General features: G+C 38.0%; 1 protein-coding gene across 11 annotated transcripts in view; it reads left to right on the top strand.

Moving 5' to 3' along the window:
• The window catches only part of LOC145357784 (protein 4.1-like), a 204977-nt gene extending 178187 nt beyond the window's left edge, over window positions 1–26790 (top strand). For 7 of the 11 annotated variants that reach the window (XM_080211268.1, XM_080211270.1, XM_080211269.1 and 4 more), the window contains 5 exons: window positions 16353–16772; window positions 18964–19089; window positions 20824–20925; window positions 21234–21314; window positions 26686–26790. In XM_080211268.1, coding sequence (XP_080067394.1) covers window positions 16353–16772; window positions 18964–19089; window positions 20824–20925; window positions 21234–21314; window positions 26686–26784 — 828 coding nt within the window. In that variant the 3' untranslated portion in view covers window positions 26785–26790. Of the gene's footprint in view, window positions 1–12618; window positions 12781–16352; window positions 16773–18963; window positions 19090–20823; window positions 20926–21233; window positions 21315–26685 lie in introns of all 11 variants that reach the window. The other 4 variants (XM_080211278.1, XM_080211277.1, XM_080211275.1 and 1 more) reach the window with 3 other exon arrangements.
• The last annotated feature ends 249 nt before the right edge of the window (window positions 26791–27039 follow it).

Below are 27039 nucleotides of genomic sequence, written 5' to 3'. Positions count from 1 at the left end.
TGGCATGCTGTGCCATTTGTATTTGGATTCAATACACTATTAATGACATTTCTAACTTTTGCCAAAACTGCTTCATACTTCTCATACTGTAAACCCCTTGGTTTAAAGGGCCCTTATCCAATTGCTGTCTCCAAAACAGTTTAAAAGATAGCGATTGCACCCTTTGAATTTCTGTCAAATTTATGGTTTTTAAGGAGTTTTGATGCCACAAATACCGTTCAGTATATATTCGGTGTTATGTATTTCTTCATCCCTGGTTTTTAAATGGATACTTTAATTTTATATACTATACCTTTTAAAATGGTGCAATGCTGTAAACAGTCAGATTTTAAACATTATTGATAGCAGAGTTTAATCTATTTGGCATTTACAGCAAATAAGCATTTTGTTCAGCTTTAGTTGATAAAGAAAGGCAGGTGAAAAGCCAAGTATTCTGACAACCGTATATAGGTTTGTTGTTCCGCTTCCATTTGATCATCTACAGAATAGACCCTTAATTGCTTTGGAATGTTAGTGCTGAAATTATTATTAATATATTACTGTATCAGTATTATAACATACCAATATTTCAAGATGATACTACAGTTTACGTGTAGAATAATGAGACATCAGGACATATATTAAAGTGTAAAGGATATTTTTTAAAACTTTTTGCAGAATGTTGTTGTTTAAATTATGGATAGGCAAAAATGTGTGCATTGAGACAAAAATATTGCTTTTATTTCAAGTACATTTTTTGACTTTCTGAAGATGGAAGCATTTAGGCAGAATTTAATTGTATTTATGAATTGTTATTTAATTTTTATAGTCAAATGTAGTTTCACTGGTTTTTGCTTCAGAAGCAAGCTGAGAAAATACAGTCCTTTTAATCCTATTTCTATCTGTAAGTGCAAAACTATTATGCATGTACGAAGTAGAAGGCAAAGAGTAGAATGTTCTTTGGATTGGTGGATGCACTTGGTAGCATTCTGCAGGAATTCATTGCTCTTTTCTGTTCATGATTTGGACATGGGCACAAGAGGAATGGTATCAAAATTTGTTGTTGATATGGATTTGGACTGTGATTTTGTGTGAGGCAACAGGTTGGGTGTTGATTGCATGTGAGGCAGTGGGCCATTTCACTGTTTCTAAGCTGTCGGTATGCTTGCTCAACATCATGTACAGGATGAGCAGGAATTGCCTCTTAACTGAATATTGGAAAGACTGACACCACTATCTTCGGTCCCCACTCTTCCCTAGCCACCGACTTCATCCCTCTCCCTGAAAATTGTCTTGATATTGAACCAAACAGTTAGCAACCCTGCTGTGGTGAAGAATTGCCCAGACTTGAAAGGTTGGGGGCATCCTTACCAAAAAATAACAAAGTGTCAAGGCTGACTAAAAACTGGTGTGGTTTTCTCCAGAGAAACATGCTGGTTTTCTTTCCAGAGCTTATGGCACTTTGCCTAAAAAAAAAGTGGGCGTGCTTCTTGCTGTAATGCTGAGGGGCAGGCTCTAAACATACCAATAAATCAGTGATCAGAACATTCTCCAACTCTCAGTCAGAGCCAACACTCCCTCCCCACAACCTCTGAGCACTGGACCCCTTCCTCCACCCAAACATCTGTTGCCAACATTTCCAGCTCTTGCATCCGATCCTGTTTACCACCACCAATAAATAAATCCTCACCCATGAGGCTCCCACTGGAGTCAGTCCTGGCACTGCCCCCTGCATAGTGCCAACCTGGGGAACCCCATGACAGCTTCACCTCTGGATGACCCTGTTGCAAATCACGTCGATGAGGTTTAAAAGTATGCCTTAGGCTCACTATATGGTGAGTGGTGTCTTTAATCAAATGTTAATGTATTGAAAATTATTAAAATTATAATGTATATAAATGGATTAGAATTACATCACTGGTGAAGGGCAACAGAAATCGCAATCTCGCTGCTGAGCTGTACAGCTTCTGTGTTTTGCTGGATATTGAACCCTCACCATTCCCGCAGACAGTGAGCACAGACTTAAGATTACCCCTGTTAGCTCTCTTCTCTCTCTCTACAGATATTGTCAGTTCTGCCGATATTTTCCAGCATTTTCTGTGGATATGCTTCTAATCACTTTTTTAAAATTCATTTGTGGAACATTGGCGTCACTGGCTGGCCGGCATTTATTGCCCATCCTTAGTTGCCTTTGTTCAGAAGGCAGCTGAGAATCAACCACATTGTTGTGGCTCCAGAGTCACATGTAGACCAGAGCAGGTAAGGACATTAGTAGACCAGAGCAGGTAAGGACATTAGTAGACCAGAGCAGGTAAGGACATTAGTAGACCAGAGCAGGTAAGGACATTAGTAAACCAGATGGGTTTTTCTGACAATCGATAATGGTTTCACAGTCATCAGTAGATTCTTAATTCCAGAATTTTTTTTTTTGAATTCAAATTCCACTATTTGCCATGGCGGGATTTGAACCTGGGTCCTCAGAGCATTACCTGAGGTTCTGAATTAATAGTCTAGTGATAATACCACTAGACCATTGCCTCCCCACATCCATGTATCCACTATACTTCCACCTCTGTAATGTTGCCTGGCTCCATTGCTGCCTTAGCTTATCAGCAAAAGTCCTCATCCTCATCTTTGTTACCTCTGGAGTTAAATATTCCAACACTGACCAGGCCAACCTCCATAAACGAGCTCATCCAAAGCTCCGCTCCCCATATACTAACTTGCACCAAGTCCCATTCACACTTCACCTCTGTGCTTGCTAACCTACATCGGCTGCCAGTCCGGCAGAACCACAATCTTAAAATTTTAGAACATTGCAGCGCAGTACAGGCCCTTTGGCCTTCGATGTTGCGCCGACTTATGAAACCAATCTAAAGCCCATCTAACCTACACTATTCCAATATCATCCATGTGTTTATCCAGTGACTATTTAAATGCCCTTAATGTTGACAAATCCACTACTGTTGCAGGCAGGGCATTCCATGCTCTTATTACTCTCTGTTTGCAAATCTCTCCTTGACCTCACCTTTCCCTGTTTTGGTAACTTTGTCCATCCTGGCAATCTGCCCTGATAGCCATACTGTTCTAATTCTGGACCATTGCACATCATTTTTTAAAAATATTGACAGCTGTGTTTGAGCTGTCTAGGCCCTAAACTCTGGAATTTCCTACCTAAACTCTTTTTCAAATGTTTTTAACTTTATATGTTCACATGATAAGGGTGTTACTGGGTAGGCCACCATTTATTGCCCATCCCTAATTGCTCTTGAGAAGGTGGTGGTGAGCCACCTTCTTAAACTGCTACAGTCCATATGCTGTAGGTGCACCCACAGTGCTGTTAGGAAGTTCAGGGATTTTGACCTGTGACAGTGATGGAATAGTGCTGTAGTTCTAAGTCAGGATGGTGGGGGAACATGCAGCCGTTCCCATGCATCTGCTACTCTTGCCCTCTGAGGTAGTAGAGGTTGCGAGACTGGAATCTGCTGTTGTAGGAGCGTTGGTGAGTTGTTGCCATGCATTTTGTAGATGATACACAGCTGTCACTGTGCAATGGTGGTGGAGAGTGAATGTCTAGGGTGGTGAATGACATGTCATTCAGGCAGGCTGCCTTGACTGTTTTGTCCTTTGCTTGCCTCTTGCTGCATTTAAAACACTCCTTAAAATCTACCTCTTTGACTAAACATTTATTTATTGTCCCACTATGTGGTTCAGTGCCAAATTTTGATTGATGATGCTCTATCACCCTCAGGTTACATTATGTTAAAGATGCTATATAACTGCAAGTTGTTATCTGAGGAGTTTGATTTGTGGTTGAGAGTGGCAGTTGGATAATGGTCATATGCAAGTTGGATGGTGGATGTGTGAAGGATGATTTAGATGGTAATTACGCAACCTCTCTTATTATTTCTACCTAGTTACATTCATGATGGTGGACTTTGAGAGATGGCAAACTAGAACCTTATATCTGATTAGCAGCATTTGTTTTATTCAGCCCTGTGATACAAAGTGCAAGCAAACTTAAATTCAAATCATTTTAGGACTGGAACAAGAATATATGGTATGTCTGAACCTAATCTGCAAACCTAAATGAATAATGTGGTTTATATATATATGATTTAATGACGCTTCACTTTAATCCTGTTAATTGAATATGAGTATTTTGGGTACATCCATCCTCAGCTAAGGTGCATTGAAATGTACCTTTTGCATACATAATGCTAAGTAGTTGGATTTATTGTATTAGTTTAGATAATGTTGACAGATGTTAAGCTGGAAATTAACCCTCCATTTTGGCTAACTCATTCCAAAGTAATTTTGCTCAAACTTGAGTGAGGATCTTAAAGAAACGTGCTATTAGCCAAATGCTAGATTGTGTGTCAGGAATGCGTAATTTTTGTTTCTAGTTGTAAGGTTTCTGTAGTCGTATTCAAAATGGTAATTACAGAGCAATACAGCAGGCAGTAGGTGAAATGCAAAATTTTGAATAAATAGAGACTGATTTATGTAAGATGAAAAGTTGGTGCAAGTTGAGAAAATGATTGAAATTGCTCTTTATTCGTAAACAAAAGGATGTTATTATTTCTGGCTACAGTTTTTTTTCCCCAAAAATATACTTTATTCTTAAAATATCTAAAAGAACATTCCAAAGCATTTCAAGCTGATCAGTACAAGACAGAGCAATAATATTCAACTTTTCTCCATACAGCAGGTTGCACTTGAATGTTATGTACATTCGATAACAAGCAAATAGTTTTTAGCTCCTTTAGTCATTCCTAATGCAGGATATTTAAAAATACATACAGCAGCTACACCATTTGAATCAAACTGTGGTTCACAATGTCATGCTAACTGTAAATGATTTTAGTGAACTTATTAATGCCTTGCTTTGACTTCACTCCAATTATCTTCAAATTGTTCTATTGGGTTTGCCAACTTTTAATCTCCTGTTTTTAAGTATAAATAAACATCCATTTGAGGAATGCAGATGAGTAGAATTGCATACATGTGAGGAGACCAGAAGAAAACAGCTTTATGCAACAGCTACTGTAATTAGAAAAACTATGGCACTATGTCAGTTTCGTTATTGAAATTTGTTCAACGACAGTGGTTGTGCTTCAGAATACTTGTCCAGTAAGTTACTGTACCAGTTTAAAAAGCGAGTTGAAATTGAATGTACCAGTTGGTAATAGTGTTGCTGAGACATTTAGAAACTAGATATCAGGATACAGTATAGGAGACTAGTGTTCATTTCTTACTACAGGAGTATCAAAGTGTGCTTAATGTTAAGGGTGTTTTGTATAAAGCAATGACTTAGAATTTGGCACTTACTACCTTGAGATATGTGGATGGTTTAAGTTAACATAGTACAGTCAATGAAATAATACCTGGGGAAAAAAGACCTCAAGTTGTAAAACTTGAGATATTTTTGAATATGATATCTTCAAGTAATGAGTTTCCTCATTGGCTTGCAGGAAATAAACTAATATGTAGCAGCTATATTCAATGATTTGTCAGACTGTAGCTCAGTCAATATATCTATATAGATATTCATGAAAATGTTATCAAATGTCAGAATTTTATTATTCAATGCTGTTACTATTATGGTGAAAGGAAGAGAAAATAGTTTATCATTCAAATTCATTTTCCAGGGAATGCAAGAAAAGATGCTACGAGAGTTTTTATGTAAGGCCGTGTTATGACCTGAATATGTTTTATTCAATTGAATCTTCAAGGTTATCGCTGTAGGGGACAACTGATACCAGTTTACGTAAATATTCTATCTAAGTTTTTTTTTCATTGGGCTTCCACATTAATAGTTCGATGTTTCACTGATGGTGCTGGACATTCACTGGATATGGATCTGGATATGTAAGGGTATTTGAGAGCGTGGAAGAAGAAGTGGAGAGCAGGGTACAGATACATATTAATATCAGCAATTGTATAAAGGATGCTAGGGCACTGAGGAGAAGAAATAAGTATGAGTGTATGCAAAAAGAGCATTTTGAGGTAATGAAAGATTGGATAGGTGAAAATGAATGTTACTTTTTTTTAACATTTTGCAACTAGAGAGTAACACGTTTGGTTTTTAGCAGTGTGATGAATGGCCACCTGTTGAGATCATATATATTTGAAATATGAAAGGTTCTTGGAAAAAGCAAAACTAGCATGGAGACTGAAATTTTTCAGCCCCTCCCATCAGCAATATCTTCCGGTCACACCAAGGCCTGGAGACATTTGAATGGCTGTCCACATCTGCCGGGGCAACCCGTTGCGGTGCGGCCAGAAAATCCCAGCTAGTCAATTTGTAAGTGATAATTTAAAAAGTAATTTATTTCTAGATAGAACTTGGTTGTATATTTGCATTGAATTTTAAATGTTTAGTCTGATGTTGATAGTAATAGTCTAGATGCTTACTCAAATTTTGACAGGTAAAGTCTGAGACTGGCTAACAGTATCATAAAATAGTCTGCAGTTACAACATTTTTCAAAAGTTTATTTTTCTATACAAATAACCTTAATGACAAGTTTATGACTTTAAATTGTACTTTTAATCTTTTTTAAGTTGTATTCCTGGTGAATTCAGGTGATACAAACACACATAATTTGCAAAGACATGTATAGGTGAGTGGTTAGATTTGGTGCCATGGAATTCCCCCATCATGAATTGCAGACAAACAATTTTCCAGACTCAACCACATTAATTATAGAACAAGTTCGCAATATGTTCTATCTCTCAGAATGAATAGAGTATACAAATAAACCCTTTCAGTGCAACCTTGTATATTCCTGGATTTATTTTTTGTGTACATATGTAAGAAAAATAAACACGCCATCATGAAAACTTGATCTGCAGGCTTGCTGTTTTCCTTTGAACTGTGCTGATAAATCGACATGTTGTTTAAACTTTGTTTATTAATTTACACAGTTGCATGTTGGTTAGGTTAGTATCATGTAATCATAAAACATGGTAGGAATTTATGAAAAAGTAAAACCAGTATTTTGATGGAATAAGTTGAAGGCACAAGTTAATCAGTTTATTCCATTGACTCCTTAAACCTTCAGAGAAAATCTGTTTAAACAAAAAAATTAAAATCAAAAATTTAAAATAAAATAAACGATGTATAACTACAATATATAACATTTTTATTGTTAATTGCAGAGAATGGACGGTAAGCCTGGGAGTTTTCTTTCACTCATTGCCAGTCCATATTGCACCTTATAGATATCATTTAATCCTGGGAAATTGGTTTGAGTTCTTTGTATGAACGGGTTCCCTAAGCAGGTTTAGGAGGTCATTTGAATCAGCTGAAGAGTGTTTTGCAAATTTACAGTAGATCACAGATAGTGAATATAAAATGTAATCTATTTTAGACATAGAACTTGTAAGTGGACTGTGAAGTTTAAAATAAATGATACAGAAATATTTAGCTTTTATCATATGGATTTTCTATCCTTAGTTATTTTGGTTGCAATTTACTATTAAGCTGGCATCCCATGCATTTGACAAGGTAGTTGCAGTTGAAGGAGAAGTTAACTTGTTTGAACAATGCAATCTAATTGCTGATTAGACAGTAGCATACACTGTAGTGAATGTCTGAAAGGGAAATCAGTAGAAAAGTGTAAGTCTTTTTTTAATGGAAATTTCTTCGTGACCAGAGTTTGAACAGAATGCCTGAGCACTTTATTACTTTAAATCAATTACAGTTGCATTTAAAACCCACTTAAGTTCAGTGACTTTAATTGCTAAAATGAAGACTTAAACTGGAGGGAAATACGCATGCATGTTGAAGTCTGTAGATGAACAACTTTTGTGGACTATATTTAACCAGACTTTTCTGCAGCTCCAATCTATTGTACAGTTAATATCCTGATCTAAAAGTACAGAAACATGTTCAGTTTTCTCTTGCCATTACCTGCTTTTGATAGAAATGGGGAGATTGCTCTAGGGTGCAAAGTGACACAAAAGTGGTAACGGTTGCAGTACAGAGGATAGTGGACATATGAGATACAAAAATGCACAGAAGGGAAAGATTGTGGTAATTGCCCAACATCCTGAATTATTGTAGCTGACTATACTAAAATAGTTTTGATGCATAGTGGTGATACAAACATCAGTTTTTTGGAATTTAGCTAATTAGGGTTAAAATGATAGCCTTCATTTGTAATTAAATATGATGGCAAAAAATGTTTTAAAAAGGCTTGTTTGTTCATTTTGGTTATGTTTTTATAAAGTTAACTGTAGCTTGTTCCTTTGGAATAAGTAAAATCTTGATGCCAAGCACTTAGTAAACTTTACTTGAATCTTCAAAGCTCTACTTCACGAATGATCTGATCGCGTTCTCTGAAGAAGATTTTGGCAATATCAGTTATCCTGAGCCAGAAGATATGTTTCTTTTAGTTTTATTAAAGATGTCAAACCTGATTTCACAACAATTCATAGGCAATAAACACCGTAAGGATGAATACCAACTCTGCAAAATTCTGATGTATTTCTAAAACTTAAGCTGAGATATCCTTTCTTTTTCATGAGCATACCAAATCAATGCAGTGTTTCAATTCAAATCAGATCTGCCATACCTTAATTTTGCCACTGTCAGTGTGGCTAATTGGAACATTTTAAGAAACAAGCATATGTACTGTGACTTGCCCTATATAATGTTTATTTTGCATTAGGAGACATTGGAATATACTGATTTGTCATCTGTAGAAGTGTTAAGTTAGCTTGTATCACATACTTCCAATAAACTTTTTTAGATTTTTGCAGAGTGTGCATGCATGCAATTTTTAGGATAGGTGTGAAGAGCCCTATGAACCTTAATATGTTATTCTGTGGTCCTTAACCTAATGTAAAATTATGGTCTACTATCCAATACACAATCAGAACTTACCTACAATTGTCTTGGCTATCAAAATAACATGTGATATTTGTTCATCTATAGTTGCAGCTTAGTAAGATGTTTCTAAAATTTGGCAGTGCAGAAAGTTTATCCCATGCATCAAATGCTTAAGATTTCTAAATAGAACAGAAATAAATTTCATTTATAAACTTTATACAGCTCAGCTCTGTTTATTCTGAAATTGCCCACATAATATGTGAAAAACATGCATTGTCTAAAAGTATTTTGCAGTGAAACAGTACATTGATGCATTTAAAAGATTTTTGTAGCAGTAATTGGATTTGTTTCTTTGGGATTATAATTTCACATAATCATCATATGTCGTTACAGGAAAAAATGGGAAAGTATGAATGTGCTGTTTTTAAATATTAAGGCTATAATCCACCTCACCTGCTCCTTATTTGATAAATAAATACAGTTTTGTCACTATGTCTTTATAAATTACATAATTGAAAAGTTGTAGAATCACATTAAAACAAACCACTTAATTATACAGGTATTTCTGTAACTGCCTGGTCAGTCTCTAATGTTTGTACTTTCTGCTGCAAATGGGTGTTTTGATTAATGAGCAACATTCTTCTTGATCACATTCCAAATGAAAACTGAAGGGAGAGACGTATCCTGGATGCATTATCTTAAACATGGAATGCCTGAGTTGAATTACATTGTGAATAGGGGATCCTCGTTCATACAAAAAGTAACAAACTGCTGTTGTACATATGCTTTCTAATTGAGCACTTTGCTATAGCATTCCTACTATGTAACTTCACTATGTTGAATACCCAGCAGTTGAAACTACAGTTGTTACTGGTGAGTGCTCCTAAGTGTTATATGCATTGCAGTTTTATATTTCATTTTTATGGCTTTGTAACTGACACCTTGGCTGTACCAGATATAAATGAGTAATGATTTGTTTTTGCTTGGAATGGAGGTGATAGACACGGTATCCTTGTCTTGACCTACTTAGGCAGCTGTTCCAGATGTTTAAACAAAATTTGCATTTTGTTCTTGGAACACTTTGTACATAAGCTTTGTACAGCATTATTATGCATAGAGGTTTTGTTTTGGCATTGTGGATTTATGTGGAAGCAAATATGCTACTTCTTTAGCAGTAATATATATTGTAGCGTGCTGCCATTTTTTAAATGGCTTTATTTAGACATAATGACATAATTGTATTGTTAGTATAATTGAAGCAATCTTAACTTGCCCTGGGTTAGGTACACTAAGCAGGAGGACTTTAAATTTCTTCTTCCTTCATAATTAGGATTTGTAATTGTAGTTTATTTCACAAAACTGCAGTCTACGTAGGTCAAGGAAAAGCCTCTACTTTGCTTTGGAATGATTTGTTTTCCTTTCTCCCTGAACATGACTGTGGCAGAGTTTTGCCACGTGGCATCACACTTAGCTTGCTTTCTGTTGGCCATGTGGCCACTGCATCTCTTAATCCTGTTTTAAGGCCTTTACTTTGGAGCATATTTAATTATTAAAAGCAGCAAGATCACCAGATGGACTTCAAGTTGACTCTTTTTCCCAAGAGGGATTAAAATACTTGTGAAATTGAATGGTGTCCATCTGAATGATGAGTTTTTGAAACTTGGGTGTAAGAAAATGCTGGTCTGTCAAATTTTTGAAGAGTTTATAAAAATTTCTATAAAACCATCTTTGCCCCATGCACATGAATCTTTTGCACTGAATGTCAAAATTCCTAGTATGGAATGCATAACTTAAAACTTCTGTAGGCACAAAAAGTTATTGGCAACTAATGGCCTTTTATTTTGATGCTTTGAGCATGAAATGTGCAGCCTATTTAATCAGCTGTAGTCTGTTCTAATTAAATCTCATCAGCATTGTCAGCCTGCTTAAATGTAAAATTAATTTAGACTAAACTATTAATTACTTTTTAAGTAATTCATGAATTTTAACACTTATTTGTTCCCTTTTCAGTGTGGAGATTTCCATATTTTCTTTCATTTTTTCTAATGACACAATATAAAATTTAAAAGATTTTGCAGTATTGAAAAATTACTATCACCATCAACTTAAAAGAAACCCTGTGGCAAAACATACAAGCCATTTTAACACAGGTTAAAATTTGCTGTAATACATGATTTGAATAAATTTTACTTTAGAACAGTAAACTTCAGATTTAAAATTCTATCACATGGTGCTTTAATCAGATGTTTCCTGTATTCATGCAGTCTTTAATCACTATTTGTAGGATCTGTTGCAACAATAACAGAGAACCCGTTTAAGTGCAATGGCAGTCAAAAGCAATGTTTTCATTAAGCCACTAAGTTTTAGATTTTTAGGTATGGAATCTTTTAATACTTTAATTCATCACACCAGCTCAATTCTAGTTCATTATTTCCTAAAATTATCATTTGTGATCAATTTGGGAATCAAATGCATTGCACTACCCTACTAAAAATGTTGTTGACATAACATAATCACTGTTAAAAATCCTGTAGATTAAATATCAATTGGGCACTCAAAAATATCTTAGTTTAATGTATCATGTGCTAAAATATCTGTTTCAGAATGATAATTTCAAGAGATCATCTAAATATCATCTCTTGTGCAATCTCAAAGAACTTGTACCTGTACCATTTATAGAGACAAGATTAGGTTGTTACTTGTTCCTTTGCAGTTGTGATTTTTAAAAATTTAAACGTGTGATTTTTGAAATAAAGTCCTGTAAGTATCAGTGTTTAATATTTTATTGCCTACACTATGATCAATGGAGCCTTCAGATGCTTACACCTTTGGGTCTCCCAAAATAAATTTGATGGGCACCCAAGTATTTTAAACCCTGTTTCTATGGTGTATGTGTACCCAAAATAATACGGTTATGCAATTTCTGTTGCTTTCTGCAGAAGGTTTGTAATTTGATTCATGTTTCACTGCATGCCTGCTTGTTATATAGATGTTCTTTAAAGCTGCAGTATCCCTTTGCCAGCTCTCAAATGTAGCTGTTCAAGAAAATACTCCTGGCAAAATGATGTAGAAATGCGACCTTCACAATGTGGGTTATTTCAGCAATACTCATGAACGAAATTTTGACACCATCGAATAAGTCTGAAATTCAGAAAAGGGATACTGTAGCTTCAGAAATTCTGACTGATTCATGGGGTCTTTTGAGTCAAGTATAATATATATTTAAGCTACTCAATCTACTAAATTATGTTAGTGAATTAACATTCAGATTCCAGTGCTGAATTTGAGACATTCTGTTATAACGAGTAAGTTGTCTGAAACCAAGCCTTTGCAAAAGAAGGAAAGCAAGTCAAAATCACTTCTTGTTTAAGAATTGCTATTATTTTAACTCTTAAATGAAAGTGACCAATCTGAGATCCATGCACCCTTCTAATCCTGGTCTCATGAGCATCTCCAATTGTTATTGCTCCACAATTGATGGCCATGCCTTCAGCTGCCAAAGCCCTAAGGAATCCTTCCCTAAACTTCTCCATCTCTTAGCCTCGTTCTCCTTCTTTAAGATGTTCCTTAAAACTTACCTCTTTATACTAAGCTTTTGATCATCTGACTTAATATCTCCTTAAGTGTTTTGGTGGCAGATTTTGTTTGATAACGCTCCTGTGAAGTGCCTTTGGACTTTTCATCAAATATGAGTTGATGTTGTTGTGAAATGAATCTCTCTCATTCTGCTGTCTATAACTACTGAGCTTATTACTTTTTCTTCTTTCCTCTTTTTTTCCACTGTTTCCTGCTGACTACCTAGAAATTAATAGAAGGCCTATATGGACATTTCCGTACCAATGAGAAACCAGCAATATTCCAAACAACGTACTTCCCATATTCAACACCTGAGAAGACTGTACGTGAAGGACAGAAACAGACTCCAAATAAATCTGCTTTGCTTTGCTCTGTTTCACACCCTCAGGTGCTATATGTGTTTTATCCTTCCTGTATCTTTCTCTTCAATGCCTCTTGTTTTCACACATTCTCAGCAGCTGATGGCTTAGAATCACTTAACTTTTTACCAGTACCATACAGGTTTTTTTTTCCCAGAAAATGGTACAGTTCTAGTGATTGAGGTATTTCAATGTCAGAACTACTGTTTTCTACCCATCCCAAAGTGCAAGAGGTAATACAGATCTCCTCCTACTTCCCATCCATCCCCCAAAACAAAGTGATATGGTGTGCAAGATCTACTGGCTAATTAAAAATGAGTAGAATCATAGACCCTACAGTGCAGAAGGAGGCCATTTGGCCCATCAAGTCCACACTGACCACCCTGACCCTATCCCCATAACCGCATGCATTTACCTTAGCTAGTCCCCTAATACCAAGGGACAATTTAGCATGGCCAGTCCACTTAACCTGCAGAACTTTGGAGTGTGGGAGGAGACTGGAGCACCTGGAGGAAACCCACCAGACTCTGGGAGAATGTGCAAACTTCACACACACATTGACCCAAGCTGGGAATCAAACCCGGGTCCCTGGCACTGTGAGGCAGCAGTGCTAACCACTGTTCCACTGTGCCACTCCATTCATCATGAAATTCATCAAATTTGACTACCTGTTAACCAGTGGATTTTTAACTTGTAACTAGTATCATGTAACATAAATGTGTATAACTTTTATTATGCTGGCTGAGTTTTTACTAGTGATGTAAATGGGGACAAGTTTTCATCCAGGGTCTGTTTCTCTCATATTGGCTGTTACATATTGTGTTCAGTATTGAATCTTGTATTACTTCTGACCAGCAATGGTCTCCCAATTTTCAGAAAGGCAACTTATTTTACAATGTAATTTTTAATACGCAGAACTGTTTCCAGTAGAAAGCCTTAATATTGGGAAGTTCTAATCTGTGTTAATTCCTTGTTAGGTATTTCCTGAGAAGTCTTGCACCTAATGCGACTTTCAAATTGCCTTTCTGCAGACATGTTTTGGTGTAGGTTGAATCTTCTTGTTTTATATTGAATAGCTTTCACTTATTTGGGCACAACTTAGAAAGAGGAAATTGGGGCCATGGAAGAGGACTGCAAATTATATAATATAGATATGAATAAATTGCAATGTTTGATTAATACAGGTAGATATTGGCATGGCTTTACAAATTCCTTTCATTAGGCATGTTGAATATATTGTGGGAGGTGACTTTTTCCATTAGTTTGTCTGTGAAGTGTATCTTTGGTCTGATTTTAATGTTGGCTTACACTATTTACAAAAATTAAGAATTTGGACTTGCAGTTGCATGTGAAATAGAAGTAGGAATACACCCTATGGCCCCTTAAGCCTCCTCCACCTTTCAGTAAGATCATGGTTGATCTGACTGTGGCTTTAACTCTACTTTCCTGCCTCCCTCATGCGCCCCCCCCAACCCCACCATAACTCCTGACCCCTTGTCATTTCAAAAATCTGTTTAACTCAGCCTTGAAATTGTTAATGTTCCAGCCTCCAATGTCCTCTTCATGAACAGAATTCCAAACTAATGATCCTCTGAGAGAAAAAAATCCTCCTCACCCCCATCTTAAAAAGATGTTATTTTGAAATTGTGCTCCCTGGTTCTAGAATCCTCCACAAGAATCATAAAGTCCCTGCAGTGCAGAACGAGGCCATTTGATTCATCAAATCTGCACCAACTTTTTGACAAAGCATCCCAGTCAGGCCCCATCCCTGTAACCTCATGTATTCACCTCACTAATCCCTAACCCACACATCCTGGGACACTAAGGGGAAATTTAGTGTGGCCAATCAACCTAACCTGCACTCCTTTGGCTGGAAACCGGAGGAAACATCCTCTCAGCGTCTCGTCTGTTAAGCCTCCACAGAGGCTTTTACGTTTTAATAAGATCACCTTTCATTCACCTAAACTCCATTGAATGTAACCTTTCCTCATTAAACAAACCTCTCATACAAAGAATCAGCCTAATGAATTCTGAACTGCTTCTGCTGCGTGAACGCCCCTCTTTAAGGTGAGCAAAACTGCAGGAGTTCCTTGTGTAACTGTAGGAAAATTTACTAATTTTATTCATTCTCCTTTCAGTAAAGGCCAGCATTCCATTTGGCTCCCTAATCACTTGCTGTAACTGCGTACTGAGTTTTGTGATTCATAGGATACCCAGATCCCTCTATACTGCAGTATTCTATAGTTTCTCTCCATTTTAATAATCTGCTTTTTCATTCTTCCTGTCAAAGTGGACAACATCATATTTTCCCACATTACACGCCATCTGCCAGATTTTTACCCACCTATTTAACCTATTATATCCTTTTATGGACTCCTTGTATCCTCACAACTTACTTTCCTCTCTATCTTCATATCTTCAGTAAATTTAGCTACAATGCAGCCGGTCCCTTCATCCAGGTCATTAATATAGATTATAAACAGTTGAGGCCCCTATAGTAGTCCCTGTGACACTCTGCTAGTTGCAGTTTGCCATCCTGAAAATGACTGATTTATCCTATTGGTTAGCCAGTCCTCTATCCATATTAATGTATTATTCCCAACACCATCAGCTCTTGTGTGATAACATTTTATCTGCCACCTCACCAAATGTCTTTTGGAAATCCAAATGCATTACATCTATTGGTTTCCTCTTTATTCATCCTACTTGTTACATCCTCAAAAGAACTCTAATTTGTCAAACGGATTTCCCTTTCACAAAATCAAATGACCCTCTCTGATAATATTATGAATTTCTAAATGTTCTGCTGTAACTTCTTTCATAATGAATCTGAGCATTTTCCCAATGACAAACATTAGGCTAACTGGCCTCTACTTTCCTGCTGTCTTTCTTGCTTCTCTCTTGCATTTGCAGTTTTCCAATCTGCTAGGACCTTTCCAGAATCAGGAAATTTTGGAAGATTGAAACTTATGCACCTACTATCTTTGGAGCCATTTCTTTTAAAACCCTAGAATGTAGGCCATTAGGTCTGGGGGACCTGTTAGCCTTTAATCCCATTACTACTTCCATTACTTTTTCTCTAGCACGCTCAACACACTGACATATGGATAATAAAAGAAGCTTTTATCAGGGAATATAAAGTTACATGTAAAATTGCAAGTAAAGCTGTTTAAGACATTACTCTATTTCCCTTTTAAAGTTTGGAATGAAGTTACAACAGAATGGTTACAGCACATGAGGAGTTACTTAGCTTACCGAGCCTGTGCTAGCTCTCTGCAAGAGCAATTCAACTTCATTTCTGTCCCCACTCCCAGAATCATAACCTCATTACCTCAAGATTCCTCCGGTAAATACCTTGCTATTTCACTTTTCAAAATATTTATTTGCTGAGGTTCCAAGCTTTTGTGATTTTTCTCAACAGAACTATTGTAACTAAAATCAGTCCTTTATTCAACACAATAAGTCTGATTGTTATCACAATAACAAAATAGTACAAAACATAAGAGAAATGGTGGGAAGTTTCTTTGTTGACATCTTGACTCAACTATAGTTGTGTTTGACATTATTGTTTTGGGCCTTATTTTCTGCCATTTTCTTGTAGAATGTGGATGACAGTCTGAAATCAGAACTGGAAGAGCAGTCAGTATGTGTAAAAGTTGATCACAAGGCAGAAATAGAGGGACTGAAGCTGGAAAATGGCTTCAGCATGAGTCGAGTGGCCGACCCAATGGAACATTCACAGGGATGGGATTCTATCCCTTTCTCTGTGAGTAGCAGCGAGGAGGAGGAAGGATTGTACCTCTTTCAGAGCAAGGAGCTGAAGTGGCAAAACAGGTCAGAAATAGGCTTGAATATGCAGGCTGAGGCTTCAGAGGAGATTACAGCAAAGGCCCTCTCGAGCTCTGCTGCTCCTCAACTAAAGGACCATCTGAAGGAAGGGGAACAGAAAGAACGACCTTTAAAGATAAATGGTGATGTGTCTCATTACCGTGAACCTCCTCAGCTAATCCGATGCTTTCAGGTAATGTTGAAGTAGGAGACCACAAGGTTCTTTCAACTCCTATTACTGACCTATTTTCCACCATTTAAAAAAAACCAAGACACTGCAGCATGTTAGTTTAACATGAGCTCCTGAGAAAATCTGACTATATATTTAGATATGTTCAAAACATAATTTATATAATACTTCTGTTTTTTGAAAAGCAAAGGGTTGTTTGGCGTTTGCTTGCTTCAGTGTCAGTGGTTTCTAGACACTGGGAAATTTTGGTGAAGTACGTTTCAAATGACTTGCAATCAAATTGAGAAACTATGACAAATGTTGCCTTTACCTAATCTATTTTGTATTTCAACTCTGACCTACTCCAGTACTAATGTTGCTTTTTGCATGGTGATCATTAACAATGGGTACAAATGGTGGTGGTAGAAACGCTTAACACTAATTTCCTGTATAAGAGAATAATACTTATAGGTGGGCAGCATTTTCAGACACAGCTTATTTATGCGTCATGAATTTGATTTGCATTTCAATACTTTTTGTTAAACTACGCCACAATTATTAGTTTTGGGCTGGGTAACAGAAAAATTTCTTTGTTTTTCCTAGTAGTGCCCACCAGTAAATTGATTTAAAAAACAAGGTTGAAAGTCACAGTCATTATTTTAACATTTAAGCTATATATTTTTATTTCCTTTCAGGTTTTGGTTGCACATTTTTCTTAGCATATCAGCAACAAATCCTTACTTTTAAATTTATATGTTTATATATGTGAAATTTACTCAATTATCTAAATCTTTTATATTCATTACTGTTGTCAGGATTACTAGTTCATTCCTGGCATTGCACATTTTGAACCATGACAATTGATAGTCGAAGTTTAACAGTTAGCTGCTTCCTGCATCTGGGAATAGCAGATGAGTCTATAATATCCAACTTGTAAATTCTATATTTCGAACCCTATCATTCCGTGAGGTATAAAGCAACCACTGCTACAAATTGACTTCCAGATTTTGATTTTTTTCCCCCAGTTTTCACATTTTCACCTACTTTCACCTATGATCACATTTATTGAAAGATATTAAATGTAGATAGAGGTTCTATTTGCCTTGGGTGACCAGAGGTCACTGCTTTCCATCATTACTAATTGCTAAATGTTCTACTGAGTGAAAAAAAGTCTCAAATCTCAATGGTGCTATGCTGTTTCTTAAGCTTCCTGTCAAAATTGTTAAATCTCTGGAGTTGGTATAAACACTGGGTAATCTGTTCCCTGTGTGTTTTGGTCATAGAGTTTACAGCATGGAAACAGGCCTTTCAACCCAACTTGTCCATGCCGCCCTTTTTTTTATGACTGAGCTGGTCCCAGTTTCCCACGCTTGGTCCATATCCCTCAATAGTCATCTTACTCGTGTAACTGTCTATTCTCTTTTTTACAGAACAGAATTGTAGCTGCCTCTACTACTTGTTCCAGGCACCACCCTCTGTGTGGAAAAAATTCCTCCTGTGGACCCTTTTATATCTCTCCCCTCTCACCTTAAACCTGTGCCTTCTAGTTTTAGACTCCCCTACCTTTGGGAAAAGATATTGACTATCTAGCTGATCTGTGCCCCTCATTATTTTATGGACCTCTATAAGACCACCCCTAAGCCTTCTACGCTCCAGAGAAAAAAGTCGCAGTCTATCCAGCCTCTCCTTTGACATCCTGTCAAATCACCCCTGTTTAATTTGTTTATTCATAAAATGGGTTATTGGAAAGGGGATCTTTCAGCATCTCTCCAGTGGCTGCTTAAAAATAAAACAACAAAAATATATGGAAAGATAAGGAATGATAACCACTAATATTCATGACAAAATAAATAAACAGTGTCAGGAAACGCTCCTTAATCACTAAGTATTCCAGTTTTGTATTTAGTGAGTTAACCTCAGTGGCAAAATGAAAAGGTACCAGTTGCTACAAGAGGGCAATTCGGATCCAGTTGCAGCACTGATTTTCTGCTGCTTGACGTGCAGTTCAATGTATCTAAAAGTAATTTGGGATAGCTAGTAAAAGGGTACTGAATAGATTTTGCTACTGTGCTCTAGTGGTCTACGATATATTGTAACAGCATTATAATTGTTTTGCCATTGTCAAAAGTGACTAATGTTCAATTTTGTTGCCATGTATAAAAGCCTACTTGAAAATCTTTCAGTAAACGTGATTACTGTTTCTGCTTTTGAATAGCCACCACTTGTAAAGACTCAAACTGTGACCATCTCTGACATGCCCAACTCCGAAAGTGAAATTGCAACAAATGAAGTTCCCGTTGTTCACACTGAGACAAAGACCATCACCTATGAAGCTGCACAGGTTTGAAAATATTGTAAAGTCAGCTTATCTTGATCATAATTGGAGAATTTAATTGAGATTTGTATTTTGATTTGGCATTATTTTGGGAGGGTGCCTCAGACATGGCTCACTGAGCTTAATCAGTGAATTAACTGAGCCATAGAAATTAGGAAACTTCCCGGTTTGGTCCCCAGTAAATGCTGTGAACTGATGTCACCCCACAAGGTTCTCCAGTTGGCTTCAGTAACTGGGTTAAAATTGTGAAAGAATTCAGTAATCCCTATTGGAAAGTGACCATCAGGTGAGGAATGTTTCAAAATCAGCTGTGATGGCCTTGTGTGGTGGAAGATTGAAATCACCCCAGCCTGTAAGTTGCAGTAACAGGCACTTTTATTCACAAGCATGCTTGGGAGATGCAACCTGTTTCTAAAGGGTGTCTCTCTGATACAAAGTCTGTGTAACATCTTTTTTTTGGTTATCCAATTTCACTAGATGAGAAATATTCAGGTTGCAGCAATACTGGGAGGATGGTTCAACTCTATGGTTCTGATCACACTTTTGCTTACCCTTCCTGTGAAGATCGCTAAGTTTGTGATTGTAACTTTCCAAAACCATTGTGCTGAGAAAGGGCTCCAATAAGTATTCTTTAAAGTTGTTAATGCCCATAACTACATTTGTCTACTCCAAAGCTATTAATCTTTGTATAAATCTAAAAGTTGAATTATTTCAATTACTCCACTTCAGCCTCTACTGTTAAGTAGCTTGTGGCAATTCACTCAGGGCTTTACACTCTGACCATGATAACACATCTACTTCCAGGCATTGGTCACTAACTATGGCTAGCAACTGTACAAGAGACACTGGTTGATTTGTTTCTGCACTTTCCTCAACACAGGGAAGTGACTCTGTGGGAGCTGACTATGTGAAAAATGTATTTTGTGTGTGAACCAACTTTCTGCTGTCCAACAATTTTATTTTGAAGAATGAAAATAGCTTTCCCATGAAACTGACATTAACGGATTTACAATAGCGTCTTATTAATTGGAACTTTGGAACTGATTTGATGTTAATTATGCAATAACTTGTTTAAGATGATTTTCAAAGCATTTTAATCTGCTTGTTAGCTTTCAAAGTTATTGTTCTACAGAATTGGATGCCCTACTGCCTGGCCTCCCATTCTTCAAACTCAATAATCTTTGAACTCTTCCAAAACTCTGCTACCTGTATCCCAACTGGCACCAACGCATTCATTTTAAAATGCTCACTGTTACGTTCAAATACCTCCACAGGTATGGTCCTTCCTACCTCTGCAACCTTTGCCAGCACTACAGTCTTCCAAGAACTCGGCGTCCCTCCAGCATTGCTCTATCAGAGTGTATCACTCTCTCCCTTTTGAATTAAGATTGACAACAATGCCTTTCAGGCAATCTGGACTCTGGAATTTCCACCATAAGTCCCATTTACCTCTCCATCTCTCTTTAAGATTTCCATCTTTGACTATATTTGAAAATTTGGTCTGATTACACCCCTATGAAGCACTATTGAATGTTTTATTACTTAAAAAGTATAGATAAATGCGATTAATTTATCTAAAAAAAAGAATGGCCCCCTTTCACAGATATTGTAGACTAGATCTCATTTTTAAAAATTCAACATTGGGGTGTGAGCATCATGGATGATGTATCACCATCACAATACTGTACGTCCTCTTTACTAAACTTCTAATAATTAATAAATTGTTGCAATTTATTGCAGGCGGATGATGGTAATGGTGATTGTGAACCTGGAGTATTGATGAGCGCCCAGACCATCACATCTGAGACTATCTCCACCACTACAACCACTCAAATCACAAAGGTAAGGAAAAATTAATGAAACATTTTGAGGGTTTTCATAGATTGTTTGTTGCTGTTGTGTGACCAAAATTACCTGGTTACATTTTCTAGTGTAGTGGGTTTATAACATATATGAATTTAGATTGGAAGGATTTTTTTTTTGTGCGAAGGAAATGTAGAGTTCAACTCGCCAGTCCTGTTATTCAGCCAACCATCAGGCCAATATGGCTCAACATTCCGGTTCAATCTTGTGAAGAAACAGAAATTTATATACTAAGATGAATGCGTAAATACAATATAATTTAAGCTGCCATTTTCACTATCTTTCAGACTATTAAGGGAGGAATTTCAGAAACCAGAATTGAGAAACGGATTGTAATCACAGGAGATACAGATGTTGATCACGATCAGGTGAAAATTATTTTAAACTATGCAATAGGTTTCTAGCTTTCATTTAAAAAAAGTAAAATCTTGAGTAAGGATATTAAACCTCAAATGAACAAATAATCTGTTAGAATCATACAGCGCAGAAGAGGCCCTTCAGCCCATCAAGTCTACAGCAATACATTAGAAACACCTGAACTAACCCCATCTGCCAGTGCTTGGCCCATAGCCCTGAATGTTATGATGTGCCAAGTGCTCATCCAGATACATTTTAATGAATGTATCTTTAATAAATGTATCATCCAGATACATTTTAATGAATCACCCTCCCAGGCAACGCATTCCAGACTGTCACCACCCTCTGGGTAAAAAAACCACATCCCCCTCCCACCCCCCCCCCAAACCACCTGCTCCTCACCTTGAACCTATGTCCCCTCATCATTGACCCTTCAACTAAGAGGAACAACTGCTCCTTATCCACTCTGTCCATGTTTCTCATAATTTTGTGCACCTCGATCAGGTCTTCTCTGTTTCAACAAAATCAACCTAAGCTTACACAGCCTGTCATAATTTAAATGTTCCATCCCAGGCAGCATCCTGGTGAATCTCCTCTGCACCCCTGCCAATGCAATCACATCAGATAATGTGGCAACCAGAATTGCACACAATACTCTAGCTATGGCCTCACCAAAGTTCTATACAGCTCCAACATGACTTCTGCATGTAATCTATGCTCGAAAAGCAAGTGTCCCATATACCTTTTTCACAACCCTGTAAACATGTCCTTGTGCTTTCAGAGATGTTTGGACAAACACACCAAAGTGTCTTTGTTCCACAGAACTTCCTAGTGTCCTACCATTCCTTGAGTACTTTCTTATCAAATTACTCCTTCCAAAGTGTATCTCCTCACAATATTCAGGGATAAATTCCACCTGCTTCTAAACTTCCCATTTGACCATTCCGTCTATTTCTTCTCGTTGCCCAAGACACTCTGCCTCACTGTTAATCACCCGTCCAATCTTTGCATCATTCGCAAACTTAGTAATCATACCCCGCACATTGTCATCAATGTCATTTATATAAATGACAAATAATAGGGGGTCCAACACTGATTTTTGTGATACGCCACTGGACACTGGCTTCCAGTCACTAAGAAGTCTCACAACACCAGGTTAAAGTCCAACAGGTTTATTTGGTAGCAAAAGCTACTAGCTTTTGAAGCGCTCCTCCTTCATTTCAGTCACTAAAGCAACCTTCTGCCATCACCCTCCTGTCTCCTACAACTGAGCCAATTTTGAATCCACTTTATCAAATTACCCTGTATCCCATGTGAATTTACCTTCTTTACAAGTCTCCCATGTGGGACCTTGTCAAAGGCTTTGCTGAAATCCATGTAAACTACGTCAACTGCACTACATTGTTTGTACACCTGGTCACCTCCTCAAAAAATCCAGTCAAATTTGTTAGGCATGACTTCCTTCTAACGAAGCCATGCTGATTATCTCTGATCAAGTTTTGCCTCTCCAAGTGGAGATAGATGCTCTCCTCAAGAATATTCTCTAATATTTTACCCACCGCTAACATGAGACTCATTGGTCTTTGTTCCCTAGTTTATCTGTACAACCCTTCTTAAATAGCGGAATTACCTTAGCTGTTCTCCAGTCATCTGGCATCTCCCCCATGGCCAGAGAGGATTTAAAAATTTGGGTCAGAGCCCCTGCAATCTTCTTCCTTGCCTCCTACAGCAACCTAGGCCAAATGGAATGCTGGCCTTTATAGCGAGGGGGATAGAATATAAAAGCAGGGAGGTCTTGCTGCAACTGTACAGGGCACTGGTGAGGCCACAGCTGGAGTACTTGTTCAGTTTTGATCGCCGCACTTGCACAAGGATACTTTGGCCTTGGAGGGAGTGCAGAGGAGGTTCACTAGGCTGATACCGGAGATGACGGGGTTGGACTATGAAGAGAGATTAAATAGACTGGGTCTGTACTCGTTGGAGTTTAGAAGGATGAGGGAGGATCTTATAGAGACGTATAAGATAATGAAAGGGATGGATAGGGTAGAGGTAGAGAGGTTCTTTCTGCTTAGAAAGGACAGCAGGACTAGAGGGCACAGCCTCAAGATAAGAGAGGGGGGTGCAGTTTAGATCAGAGTTGAGGAGGAACTTCTTCACTCAAAGGGTGGTGAATCTCTGGAATTCTCTGCCCGTTGAAGTGGTGGAGGCTGCCTCGCTAAATATTTTTAAGTCACGGGCAGATAGGTTTTTGATAGGGGAATTAAGGGTTATAGGGAGAGAGCGGGAATGTGAAACTGATCCACTTCAGATCAGCATGATCTTATTGAATGGCGGGGCAGGCTCGAAGGGCTAGATGGCCTATTCCTGCTCCTATTTCTTATGTTCTTAATTCATCTGGACCTGAATTAAAACTACCAGATCTCCAATATCTTGTCCTAGTTGAGGAGGAACTTCTTCACTCAAAGGGTGGTGAATCTCTGGAATTCTCTGCCCGTTGAAGTGGTGGAGGCTGCCTCGTTAAATATTTTTAAGACGCGGGTTGATGGGTTTTTGCTAAGCGAGGGGATTAAGGGTTATGGGGAGAGGGCGGGAATGTGGAACTGACCCACGACAGATCGGCCATGATCTTATTGAATGGCGGGGCAGGCTCGAGGGGCTAGATGGCCTACTCCTGCTTCTATTTCTTATGTTCTTATGTTATGTTCCTATGTCAATTTGCTCAAGAATTTCACAGTCTCTCTCTGTGAATTCCATACCTTCATTTTTCTCTTGGGTGAAGACAGATGTGAAGTATTCATTCAACATCTAACCACTGTCCTCTAGCTTCACCCATAGATTGCTCCTTTGGTTCGTTCTCTCTTTAAAAGCAAATTACTGCAGATGCTGGAATCTGAAACCAAAAGAGAAAATGCTGGAAAATCTCAGCAAGTCTGACAGCAACTGTAAAGAGAAGAGAGAGCTGACGTTTTTAGTTCAGATAACCCTTTATCAAAGCTAAAAGGCATAGAAAGTGGGAGATATACTGCAGGGTGAGGGAATGAAAGATAAGTCATAGCCTCAAAAACAAAGGGAAAAGCTGCTAACGGCAATCCATAGAGAGAATACAAAGTGTAAATGGCCAAATAGCAGAGAAGCTGAAATCAGTGGGTAAATTGTGACAGATGAAAATTTCCTTTACATTTTTAACTGTTCTCTACCTTTTCACTTCTTTATTGTCTTTCTTTATTTTTCTTTACCACCCCACCCTTTCCCCCACTTTATCCCCCTTTTTCTTACCTTTTCTCCCCCTTTGCTGCTCCTTTTCCCCCTTTTTCTCCATTTTACCTCTGTCCCACCCATCCCCTCCCCCTCCCCCCCCACCCACCCACCCACCCATATCTTCCTCTGTCACAGTTTACCCTCTGATTTCAGCTTCTCATCTGTTTTGGCCATTTACACCTTCTATTCTCTTTATGGTCTGCCATTAGCAGCCTTTCCCCTGGTTTTTGTGGCTATGACTCATCTTCTATTCCCTCATCCTGCAGTATAAATATCTTCCACTTTCTATGCCTTTTAGCTTTGGCAAAGGGCCATCTGGACTCAACGTCAGCTCTGTTCTCTCCTTATAGATGTTGTCAGGCCTGCTGAGATTTTCCAGCATTTTCTCTTTTGGGGCCCTACTCTTTCCCTGGCTTTCCTCTTCCCGTTGATATACTATAGAATATCTTGGCGTTTTCCCTACTTCTGGCAGCCAGAACTTTCTCATATTCCTTCTTTGCATTCCTAATTGCTTTCTTAAGCTCCACCCTATACTTTCTATACCTCACTAATGCCTCCACTGATTTGCTCCCCTTGTACTTATTAAAGGCCTTTCTTTTCCTTCTTGTTGTATCCTGAATATCTCTGATCATCCCTGGTTCTCTGGGCTTATTATTCCTATCTATCACCCTCAAGGGAGCGTGCTGGCTTGCACCCTCCCCATAACCTTTTTGAATGCCTCTTGGTCTTCTTCTCTAGATTTTCTCATTAGTAGCTGATCCCAATCTAGATTGGCCAGATCCTGTCTTATTTTACTAAAACCAGCTCCCCCACAATCCAAATTTTTTTTGCAGCTTGTCTATTTTCTTGCCCATAACAAGCTTAAATTGTACCATATTTTAAGTTTCTTAAGTTTATTTATTAGTGTCACAAATAGGCTTTCAGTAACATTACAATGAAGTTATTGTAAAAATCCCCTAGCTGCCACACTTCAGTGCCTGTTTGGATACACTGAGGGAGAATTTAGCCTGGTCAATGCACCTAATCACATCTTTCGGACTGTGGGAGGAAACCACATTACCTGGAGGAAACCCATGCAGACATGGGAGAACCTGCAAACTCCATACAGACAGTGACCCACGCTGGGAATCAAGTGCTAATCACTGTGCTACCCCATGTGCTGTTAGTGAGTGACAGGTTTCATAATTTAAAATTTGTGCTGAAGTTTGCATTACTAATTAGTTACTACTGGAGAATTTTCCCCAATTTTAAAATGATAAGATTACTTCTCAGCAGAAGTAATGGTATGGCCAAGATGGAGCGACCCACTTTGTGGCCTCAACCAGCATCAGTGTTCATCCTGCTATCAGAAGGTGGGTAAAAATTAACATGGAACTTAAAGGAAGTTGTCCAACCACATCCCCTCATTCCTTTAATCTTGAATTAGTTACAGTGAGAAGATTTCTAAATATAAAATCAGAATCCTTCCACCCCATGGTGCAGTGTGTTGTGGCTCAGTGTGCTGCACCTGTACAATGCATGTGCTCATACAAATGTGTTCATTTACACCTGCTTCAAGGTGAAATCAGTAGCTTAATCCAAATGTGTGTTAGTGTCAGTGGGCAGCATGGTGGCACAGTGGTTAGCACTGCTTTCCCACAGCGCCAAAGACCTGGGTTCAATTCTGGCCTTGGGTAACTATCTATGTGGAGTTTGCACATTCTTCCCCATGTTTGCGTGGGTTTCCTCTGTGTGCTCCAGTTTCCACCCAAGATGTAAGGTTGATTGGCCATGCTAAATTGCCCCATAGTGTCAGGGGGATTAACAGAGTAAAAACGTGGGGTTACAAGGAAAGGGTGGGATTGTTAGCGGTGCAGGCTCAATGGACCAAATGGCCTCCTTCTGCACTGTAGGGATTGTATGATTCTATATTTTTCTCTCCATATTGCTCGACTCAAGGCACGATCTTTTATTAATTTTATTAAGTTTTGCATTGACATTTTTTTTAAAGAAAAGTTACATGCAAGTTTCACCAAAGAAATGGTAAAGAAAAAAACACATCTGATAATAACATGTTGCAGCAGCGCGATTAGACAAATGTAAGATTATTCTGTTCCTCCTTTAACATTCTTGATTTTTTTGCAGGCTTTGGCACAAGCCATCAAAGAAGCCAAAGAGCAACATCCAGATATGTCAGTGACCAAGGTAGTGGTACATCAAGAGACAGAGGTAGCTGAGGAATAAGGCCAGGTAAAGCTTTTTATTATTTATATTGAAAGACAGTAGTATTTTTTTTCCGAAGCATCATTAAATGAAACAAATTGCCGAGTAGATTGTATACCAGTATTTATGGGTAGAATTTTATGACCTCATCGCACCTGTTTTGTGGCAGGAAAATATCGTAAAATCGAGCGTGCTGCAACTAGCGGGAAAGCCACCCATTCCCATTTTACCGAGGAAAAATATTGGCGCGATCAGGAGCCTGCCCAAAAAAGGGCG

This window comes from Carcharhinus amblyrhynchos, chromosome 24 (genome assembly GCF_965287045.1).
Source record: "Carcharhinus amblyrhynchos chromosome 24, sCarAmb.v2.hapA, whole genome shotgun sequence".
Classification (NCBI taxonomy): domain Eukaryota; kingdom Metazoa; phylum Chordata; class Chondrichthyes; order Carcharhiniformes; family Carcharhinidae; genus Carcharhinus; species Carcharhinus amblyrhynchos.
This window is presented reverse-complemented; position numbering and strand designations above follow the sequence as displayed.